Here is a 10,997-nt window from a genome sequence, read left to right as displayed (position 1 = left end):
CTCTTGGGAGTTGCTTGGCATCCATGGGCAGTTGCTGCCACCACACACCGGATTATGTTTTGCCTGCCTCAGCAAAATATACAAGGTTTGGGCAGTTTGCAAAAAGCTTAAAAACCAGTGCTGGTCACTATGTGTATGTGTGCATAACAAGGTGGCCCTAAAGAGGGAGAGCGACTCTGCATGTTGGCAATCAGTGGTAGAGCTACTGCTTTGCATGTGGAAAGTTGTTGTTGTTGTTATGTGCCTTCAAGTCGATTACGACATATGGCGACCCTATGAATCAGTGACCTCCAAGAGCGTGTGTCGTGAACCACCCTGTTCAGATCTTGTATGTTCAGGTCTGTGGCTTCCTTTATGGAATCAATCCATCTCTAGTTTGGCCTTCCTCTTTTTCTACTCCCTTCTGTTTTTCCCAGCATTATTGTCTTTTCTATTGAATCATGTCTTCTCATGATGTGTCCAAAGTATGATAACCTCAGTTTAATCATTTTAGCTTCTAGTGATAGTTCTGGTTTAATTTGTTCAAACACTCAATTATTTGTCTTTTTCGCAGTCTATTGTATGCGCAAAGCTCTCCTCCAGCACCACATTTCAAATGCGTTGATTTTTCTCTTATCCACCTTTTTCACTGTCCAACTTTCACATCCATACATAGAGACTGGGAATACCATGGTCTGAATGATCCTGACTTTGGTGTTCAGTGATACATCTTTGTATTTGAGGCCCTTTTCTAGTTCTCTCACAGCTGCCCTACCCAGTCCTAGCCTTCTTCTGATTTCTTGACTATTGTCTCCATTTTGGTTAATGACTGTGCTGAGGTATTGATAATCCTTGACAAGTTCAATTTCCTCATTGTCAACTGTAAAGTTACACATGTGGAAAGGCCCAGGTTCAATTCCCAGCATCTTCGGATAGGGCTGGGAAAGACTTGTTTGAAACCGCTGAGAGCCGCTGCTAGTCAGTGTGAATGGCACTGAGCTGGATGGACTGGACTTGGTATAAGGCAGCTTTCTGTAACGGCCTAGATGCAGCATTTTGTATTACAACTGTCTCCAAGAATCCAGTTCTTAGATTACCTGCATATTCAACTGTTGCATCTTTCTGGTAGTAGTCATTTTTGCACTCGCCCATAGGCGTATATGTGGACCCATCTGCAGTATACATTTAAAGCACCGTTATACCACTTTAAACAGGCATGGCTTCCCCCAAAGAATCCTGGGAAGTGTAGTTTGTGAAGGGTGCTGAGACCTGTTAGGAGATCTCCTATTCACCTCACAGAGCTACAGTTACCAAAGTTCTCCAGGAAGAGAGATTGATCCTCAAACCATTCTGGGAATTGTACTCTTAACAATTCTCAGCACCCGTAACAAGTTACATTTCCTAGGATTCTTCGGGGAATATTTCAAGCGGAATGCCACTGCTTTAAATGTATAGTGCAGATGGTACCTGTGTTTGGGCATCCATGGGCATTGGTGGGAAACCTCTGGGGCAAAATGCAGCTCCCCTGGTCTCTCTGACTGGCCCTTGAGACTCTCCTCAGGCCATGCCCCCAGCACAGCCCACACCTGCTTTGTGCCCTCCTCAAGTGCCTTTGCCTGACTGGAATGCTTTCTTGAACTGTAAGCATGCCTCTTGCTTGCCTGATGTCAGGCGAAGAGTAGATGGGTGTGGCTTGGCCAAAATGGCCTTGCAGGCCCAATGGAGAGGCTTGGTGAACCCACCTAGGCCTGCATGCCAGATGTTCCCCATTGTTTCTGTTTAGGAGCGCATCTGGGATACTGGAGCGGTTCCCTCTGCCTAGCCATGTCCAGATCCACTGGCCTCTGCTACTGGAGGAACGCCGCTGTTGATGGGAAAGCTCCACCTCTGAGGAGCACCCCAATGCACCTGCCTAAATTGTGGTCAGTGGTACAATTCTACACAAAGGCATATGTTACAAATTATGCGTTTTATACTGTTAAAACAGGAACATAAGTTTAGTTTTGATAAGAAAGGCATATTGCACTTTCCAGTTTCCCCCAAATGGCCATTTTTCTACATAATTCTCCCCCCCCCAGTGGATTCAACATTTCCAAAAATTCTGTATCTCTAAGTTCCTATGCTTTTGTGACATTTGGATGTTTGTTAATATTCCATAACATCATAACCCCTTTACCAATGGTTAGGGAAGGCTCACAAGGCTATCACTTACCAAGGTTTGTCCTATGATTTACAGCTCACGGTTTGTCTGGGAGAGTTAAACCATGAGCCCAGGTTTGGATAACATGCTAAGCCAACCTTAGCTCAGTATGTTGCAGCAACAAAACGATCAGGGAGGAGCAAAGTGGCCGCACTTCCCTTTTTTGGAGACCACACAGTTATGCTAACCTATGGTTTGGCTTAGCATGTCATGGAAACCAGGCCACAATGTTCTTTGGAAAAAAAGAAATCTGTGGATACTTGCTTGTTTGTTTGTTTTGCAAATTGGCAAAACTACTTTTTTTCCATGAAGCTCCATATTCTGTGCTTTCTTATCTTGTTAGTGCCTTCGTTAGCATGGTAAGTGTCCTAAAACAGTGTTTTTTGTGTGTATAAGAGGTTGGATGTACGAGAATTCAAAACAGAACATAGATTGTGTTTCAGACCAATAGGTGAAGGTGCTCAGTGAAATTACATTGGTTTAACTGTACCAACTTCTTGGAAGATTATGCAGCCATCTGCTTTGTTAAGTTCTGTATTGTACAATCTGAACCACTTTTGAAAGTATGTAATTGTAACATAGCGTGGTGGCTTAACAATCTAAGCCTTTTCAGGGAAAAATACATTCTGCTGCCATTTTGAGATGATGGGTTTGTTATCTTCTAATCTTGCAATACCTGGATAGGCTATTTTGAAAACACCTAAAAGATTAACTTGTTCGTTTTTTAAAGCTATTTTAGGCTTTGATACAAAATCTATTTGAAAGGTGCACTCTGCGTATTTGTATGCAAAAATAGTAACACTAGGCCAAAACATTAGAAAACAACTTCACAAGAATTAGTAATTGAGTGGTAAGTTCAGTACAATGTACACTTACCTAGGAGCTCTTTCATATTTTGGACCAAGGCCATCTCCATAGATGCTCTCCTGATAGGCACGCTGAGTATCTGTGAAGAAAAACAGAGATAAGAGAATGAACCATAATGCATTTTTCCTCACAATGAAACCTTTACAAAATTAAATCTGGGCTATTTTTTATTGGTCTGTTCTGGTTTGACAAACTCAGACCTACCAACTGTAATTTCTTTAGCACTGAAGTTGCACCCAGTCTCTAGTATAGTACTGATCTTTGGGATTTCTATACCCCAACCTTTCCCAACCTGATTCCCTTCAGGTATTTTAGACTACAATTCCCATCAACCCTAGCCATTCCAACTGTGTTGGTTGGGGCTGATGGGACTTGCAGTCCAAAACTCCTGAACGGCATCCGAGTGGGGAAATTTCTGTACCATATAAGAGGAGATCTACTCAAGGGCAGTCCCACAAACATCTGCCTGAGCCTGTAATCATGTCATTAAATTTCAGTCACTTCTGGGCTACCTGTTTATTGAGCATTCACCCTTATTTGTTTATGCAAAGTTTGTGGGGAATTATATGATGCTGTGTCAAGCAGTTGTTAGCCCATACTTTTCAGTGCATTTCTCCAACAGTTTACTTACTGCAGATAGTCAGTTTTTTCTTGGAAGCTGGTTTGTTGAGCAAGAGTACCAAATTACTGTACAGTAATTGCACTGCCTGAATTTGTTGGTGTACCCACTGTATCCTCCCTGCAAGATAGCCACCGAGTCTGGAAGCAGCCTTCATGACCAGCTTATGGGCATGTATATTAATGGCAAGTAGGACCTCTGAACACTCTTCATTAACAGCTTAGAGAGGGGATGGCTTTATTAGTGAATTAAATATCGCCATATCTCCTGGGTTAACAACTCGCTAGATGCTGAGAATCTTGTTTGATTTTTAAAAAATTGTTTCTGTAACTGTGAAGGCTTAAAGTCCTTTTGGATTCTTTTATTAGCGAAAAATGAGTTATTGGGATATATAACAGAAGCCTGTGAGCTGCAAAGAAGATGCCAAGTCCTGAATTCTCCATAAAGAGGGTGATGCTTTTCTTTCACTAAGTAATGCAGACCAATCCCATAGTGTGTGGAAATTAAATCCATAAATAATAAATCCAAACTCAGGAGAAGCAAATAGATTTTTATCAGCAACATTATGAGCAGGCAGCAGCACTTAACTCGAGTCATCTGCAGTGTTCAGGTCTGCCTGGATCAGGCCCCTGAAAGGTGGTTTGGCTAGTCTGGATAGCACAATATAAAATGAATAAGCATATATCTTGCAAAGAAAGCAGCTCTTTATAGGAGACCTGGCACAGCTTTCAACACACCAAGCTGAACACAACCCATCAGTCATGTATTGTGGCCTGCCAGGTCCTTGACAACTACCCAGTTTTCGGAGTCCAGACAAGCAGGAAAAATAGGGGCCTTCTTGAGCACCTGGTGAGTTGCCACACATGGGCTGCATTTTGGCCTGGGTAGGACTGCTCTACAGAGTCAAAAGGCAAGTTATTAGAAGTACTAATATGTGAGTAGGAATTCTCTGTGTTGGCGAAAACAAACTATTCCATGCTTTCTTAGAGGGATTTATGTCAATGATGGGCTCAGAAATAAGTCACTCCAGTGCACACTTATTTCTGAAAGAAAAACATTTGTACTAGAGTAAATGAATAAAAAGCAAGCTCTTTCTGAATCATTTATTCCTCCTCCTGCCCCGAGAAACCCTGACGTTAGCGGGTTGTGTGTGTTTTTGCTGAATTATTTGGAAAGCCATTTGCTATCATTAGTGGGTTAGTTTTGGTGGAGAATTTTAAACAGTGACAGCTCTGCTGAGTGATGTAGTTTCTGGAACCAGTAACATCTCAATTTTTACAGAAGAGAGGATCAAAATGTATTTTCCTAAACAACAGCTTTTAAACTGAAGACACAGCCAAACGTCTTACATTTTCTTCTTCTTCTAAAGTGCATATATTACTAGCTCGCAACATGATCCTGCCCCTGAACGGTGCCTACAAGGATTGCTTCTCACTGTTCCTCCTGTGCCTGTGAAGTACAATGCTAAGAAAGAACTCTGGTTTAGCTGTGTCCTCGTGCTGGTGGGATGCTGCTGCCAGATCAGAGTTTGGAAAAGTTACTTTTTTTGAACTACAATTCCCATCAGCCCCAGCCAGCATGGCCACTGGATTGGGTTGATGGGAGTTGTAGTTCAAAAAAAGTAACTTTTCCAAGCTCTGTGCCACATTAACCCATATTCCATCAGGACTTTGCAGGTGTAAGGGGGGGAGTTTTTTGGGCAGAGTTGGGGGCATGGCAGGAGAGGAGTGGGAGGGAATTGAAATCTTACACTTTCTTAGGTGCTGATCCCACTGCCACAGACAACATAATGTTATCGGGTCCGCAGAGAGATTACTTGGGGCCCAGGGCAAGAACCGCCTTCAGGCCCTTTTCTGGACCATTCCCAATGCTGCCAGTGGATGACATGCCATATTTAAGTACATGAAATACCAACATAATAAATGTATTATATAGTGTAGTATGTAATATCTAATAACAAATTCCTTAATAATTGTGAACACCAATTCTTTAGGTAAGTAAATTGTTTTTCTGTCAACTGGTATCCATGTTTTTTTTAATGGATTTATTGAACTACTGGAATCCAAAAAGAAATATCATACAGTCTCAGGAAATTACAAATAATCATGCTATCTTTACACACTAACTGCAATTACTAAAATTAAGAGCAGAAATGGTCAATAATTCTCATAATTAAAAAAAATTCTTTATTTCAACAATTAATGTATCATCTACAACTAGCCCGCTTTAACAATTTATTTCCTGCTTTCATTTCAGCCACCCTATCCTTTAAATCTAGGGGGTGGGAAAATCTCCAGCCTGTGCATCTAATTAGGCCCACTGTGCCATCCCATTCAGCCCACAAGGTGGTTTTGGCCAGATGCCATATATATGGGGCAGGTAGAGATTCATCTGTGTCATAGGGGGTTTTCAGGCACCTCTGATCGGCAGCACTTGCAAAACCCTGTACTTTGAAAGTGCCGACATCATCTGGGCCTGATTCGGTGTGTGCCACCTTGCAAGCCCTGACAATCAGCTGATTGTCCACATAGGCAAATGTGGGTCATTATGATGTTATGTGATTGACATGTGGGCAACCACACCTTCCTGTCACTTAGCCCACAGTGGGTGGAGGAAATAAAGAACAGGTCAGATCTAATTTCCCACCCCTGCTTTAAATTTGCCTAAAACTCTTTTCCTGTATGTGATCTGGGCAGAAGTGGAAAGAAGTAGATATATTAGTTTTATGCCTCATGACTTGTTATCCAGAACTCTTCACCAGGCAAGATGTTACACAAAACAGGGGGTTCGGGAGAAGAGGAAAAATGAAATGTAGAAAAATTAGGCTGATGATACAGCTGATCTCAGGACTAGAACTTCAGCCTAATTTTTGTACTTGTTTTTTGTTCTTCCTCACCCTCTGCTTTGTGTAACATCTTGCCAGATGAAGAGTTCTGGGGAACTTGAAAGTTTGCCATATTTTTGCAACATTTTGGTTTGTCCCAATAAAGGGTTTATCCAAACGGAGCGGGATAATCCACGGTTTCCATATTCGGTTTGTCATCTGATAGTCCTCACTTTGCCTTTTAGTTTGCTCTTTCCCAATTAAAAAAAACGCTTGTTTGCACCCGCACACGCAGCGGTAAGACCCCTACATTCTTTTTGCTTTTTCCAAGCTCCGCCTCTAAAACCTCCCCCTATCAACCAATTGGTCAGCAAAAAAATGACGTATGCTCCTCTCCCCCTTTGCAAGGAAGCACAATATGGCTGTAAAGGAGTTCTCACCTGGGAAGGAAAGGCTGCTGGTCGGTTTCACGCCTGCCTTGTTTGTATTTGCGATATTATGCTTAAATGAATGTATGCTTTTCTGCCTTTATTGATATTTAAGGAGATACACATGCTGGCAATTGCACTTATTTCTCCAAAAAAGCAAGAAACGTGTCACACACACCCTCCTTCTCCCTTTCCTTCCCAGGGAGAATGAAATTGACAAAGCTTTCTGGAGCAGGCTTGAAACCGACCAGAAGCCCTTTCCTTGTATGTATTTGCTATATTACACTTAAACTAATGTATGCTTTTCTGATTTGAAGCAAAACCCCCAGCAAGTAGAATGAAATTGACAAAGCTTTCAGAGGCAGGCTGAAACTGACCACCACCCCTTTCTTGCTTGCTGTGCATTGCAGATCTCACCCAGAGCGGCCGCCCAGTTTGCAGGCTGGCAAAAAATTAAATGCATCTGCGCAGTAGTTGCAGACACCCCCCCAACACCCCACCATTGCGATGATTGGTTCAATTTTCCCGGGCTTATTCTTGCACATGCGCAAAAGTGCAGATACGTGATTGGCTGGAATGAGAAGAAAGGGCATGGGGAAATGCCCAAGAACTGCCCATCAGCTGTAAAGTCCGCGGTATTGCATCCTAACTCCTGAAGGCACAGCGGATGATTCCCGATTTTAAACAGCAAATTGCATTTTTGCCGGTATTGCAAGGAGCGGATTTAACCCGTGAAAATGCGTAACAGCGCGAGACGTCATTTGGATGACCGAAAAATAATGAACACACATAGCGGGCGTGTCACACATTTTGCAGTCGTCTGGATGAGCCCAAAGGTATTGCCCAGCTCTGGATTTAGGAACTAATTGGCCCCATTTGCAGTAGGCATTTAAAGCAGTATCCTACCACTTTAAACAGTTATGGCTTTCCCCCAAAGAATCCTGGGAACTGTAATTTGTTAAGGGTGCTGAGAGTTGTTTGGAGACTCTGACTCCCCTCCCAGAGCTACAATTCCCAGAGTTCATTAGGAAGAGGGATTGATTGTTAAACCACTGTGGGCTGTGAGGGGAACAGGGGTCTCCTAACAACTCTCAGCACTCGTGTGACTCAGAATGCTTGAAATGAGAGTACTGGAGAAGAAAATGGCAGGCTTTGGATTCTTGTTCACTGTTTCAATTGTTAATGCCATTCTTACACCATTATTACTACGTATAATATTATTTTTCTGTTGCTTTGTGCCCCTTTAAGTTCATCCTATTGTTCTCTGTATGAACTATTGTGCATCAATAAACCAGCCAATTTGTTTCAGTGACAGCTTTGAGTCTGGCTTTTTGACACTGGTTGTGTTTTTACATCTGACTCACTGGGCTGCAAAAGTGAAAAAGTTGTTCTGATGTGGGTTCGAACATTTAACACTTCTAAATTCTCTTATTCTGGAAAATCATTGCTATTATTTGTTTGTTCGTATTTTACTACTGGTTGCCTTTTTATTTCTGGTCTCAGTTTAAAGTGCTGTTTTTGACCTTTAGAGCCCTAAATCGTTTGAGACCAAGCTGCTTGAAGGACAACCTGCACCCATATGTACCTGCACAGGCCCTGAGATCGGCCTTAGAGGCACTGCCCTCTGACCTAGCATTAAGAACCATCAGGTTGGTGGGTACCATGAGGAAAGCCGATTCAGTGGCTGCCCCCACATCTTTGGATCTCTTTCCCCTGGGAACCCCATGTTGCCCCCTTCATGGATGACATTTAAGCAAATTTTTAACCATGTTTCGTCCTGCTTGGAAGTGGATGGCTAGATGTTGGCTTTCATGTTTTGATTGATTCTGGTTTTGGTTGTTAATTTATTTGATCTCATTTTAATGCCTTGTTTGATGTAATGTAAATGTACTGCCTTCAAGTCGATTCCGACTTATGACAACCGTATGAATAGGGTTTTCATGAGGCTGAGAGACAGTGACTGGCCCAAGGTCACCCAGTGAGCTTCATAGCTATGTGGGGATTCGAACCCTGGTCTCCCAGGTCGTAGTCCAACACCTTAACCACAACACCACACTGGCTCTCTGTTGTTTGATAGATATATGCATTTCATACATTTTTTCTTAGTCAATTTTTCTCTGAAAAGCAGGATACAAATATATTAAATGATCAATATAGTTGCACATCTCTTTATTACCCCCTTCCTATCTTTGATGTTTCACCATGGCATTTTCCAAGAGACTGTTTTGGTTTAATTGCCAGACCGACCTTACCAGGAAAAAATCCTAAGAGTTGCTGCATGTGCACTTGTAGTTATGTTATAGTTAAAGTGCTGCCAGGCAGCTAATATTGGTCTTGTATTTTTTGTGTGTGTGTAGATGTGTATAGAGGGAGGAAAGGGGGGGTCAGGTTGCATCTCGGGCTAACAAAAAGTTGCTTTACCCATCAGAGTCTAATTTATTGTATTGAATGTAAAGGAATTTAAGTTGAGTACCCTCAGAATACAACATTGTGCCTTTTCTGCTGTACAACAGTTAGAAATTCAGAAGGTGAGCCTTTTCCACCAAGATGGCAGTGCAGGCTTCAGCCCCTTGGGGAAACCTCTGCTGCCATATTGGTTAATGGCAGCCTAGTGTGCACAGCTGCAAAAGACAGGAGACAGGTAGGTGGGGCGCACGTGCATGCGCCCACATGCATGTACCAGGGCCTGGGGCAAGTTGGTGCCCAAGGGCCCCGGCATGCTTGGCCCCGGCCCTGCCTGCAGTACCTCACTCATTACCTCCCCCCAGTTTGAGCAGGAGCCATTGATAAGCGCTCTTTGAGTACAGTTCTGTAGCCAACTGTGGATCTACCTGATAGTTGTTCCATCCAGCCCACAGGTAGCTAGCTTGCTAATCAGAATAGCATGGTGCCCTTTGTCAAAAGCTTTGCTGAAGTCAAGATTTATTATGTCCACAGCATTCTACGAAGTCTACGAAGGATGTTACCCCATGCCAAGGTCCACATTTCCTCTAAACCAGGGGCTGGGAACCTCAGGCCTTGGGGATGAATGTGGCCCTCCAGGCCTCTATCTGGCCCTTGGGATTCTCCCTAGGCCACACCCCTGCTTTGCATCCCCCCCCTTGAGTGTTTTTTCCTGGTTGGAATGTAACCTTGAACTCTGATAATGCTTCCTGCTTGCCTGGATGAAGGATAGAGAGGGATCTGTGAGAGTGCGTACAAACAAGCCAGCTGTAGAAAGGTAAGATTTACATTCTGTTCCTTTTTGCCTCTGGCCTCCACCTTCTACTGGCATGTGGCCCCCAGAAAGTTGCCCAGAAGGGATAGCGGCCCTTGGACTGTAAATGGTTCCCCATCCCTGCTCTAAGCTGCATTTTTATGCTAGGAAAGAATCACATGCTGCCTGTCACACAACTGTTAAAAGCACAGAAGCCCTGTCAGGTGGTGGTGGGGAAGGTGGCAGCCCTAGCTAATCTTTCTCCAATACACAAGCAAATAAAAAGGGGAGAAGAGGGTTGAGGAGCATAAACTAACAAATATGGTTTTGAGTTCTGTACATGATTACCACCACCACCAAGTCGGGGATCAAGTAAAATTACATCTGATATTGGAATGGAGCCACAGGGTATTCCTGTTGGGTCTGCACTGGAGACTTCCTAACAATTCAGAGCCAGAACATGGGGACAGTTATTGTTGTTACATTCATTTGTTTATATGCCACTAAATGCCACCATAGGTTTCTAAGTGGTTTACAAAGCATAAACACTTGTTACACAGACATGAAAATATAAACATCCATAAATAAAATACACAAAACAATCCCATTAAAATATAAGCACCCATAATTAATTGTTGTTCCAGCATCCTTGGGTGGACCACATTGTCCCCACCTAACCTTGTCTTGATGAGGCATTGTTTCAGAATATGGAACAAGAAAAAAGTGAGACAAACCATTTACCCTCATTCAGGACAGCAGATGTAGCTGATCAGCAAGGTACTAACAGCAATCCATTATTTTATTCTGAAGGTCATGAAACCCTTAAAATAATTATTCCACCATCTCTAGTTGTGAAAGGAATGGAAACCCTCTGATGGGGATCA

General features: G+C 42.9%; 1 protein-coding gene across 12 annotated transcripts in view; it reads left to right on the top strand.

The window, feature by feature from the left end:
* LOC133387912 (very-long-chain enoyl-CoA reductase-like) overlaps nucleotides 1–10,997 on the top strand; it is a 37,437-nt gene that overhangs the window by 816 nt on the left and 25,624 nt on the right. For 8 of the 12 annotated variants that reach the window (XR_009763602.1, XM_061633743.1, XM_061633752.1 and 5 more), the window contains exon 2: nucleotides 7,120–7,181. The exons of 3 other annotated variants lie outside the window; for them this stretch is intronic. Coding sequence is in view for 7 of the 9 variants with exons in the window: in XM_061633743.1 (XP_061489727.1) it covers nucleotides 7,125–7,181 (57 nt within the window). In the remaining 2 variants the exon portion in view is untranslated. Of the gene's footprint in view, nucleotides 1–7,119; nucleotides 7,182–10,997 lie in introns of those variants that run through there. One more of the 12 variants, XM_061633750.1, reaches the window with a different exon arrangement.

This window comes from Rhineura floridana, chromosome 6 (genome assembly GCF_030035675.1).
Source record: "Rhineura floridana isolate rRhiFlo1 chromosome 6, rRhiFlo1.hap2, whole genome shotgun sequence".
NCBI classification, from domain to species: Eukaryota; Metazoa; Chordata; class Lepidosauria; order Squamata; family Rhineuridae; genus Rhineura; species Rhineura floridana.
This window is presented reverse-complemented; position numbering and strand designations above follow the sequence as displayed.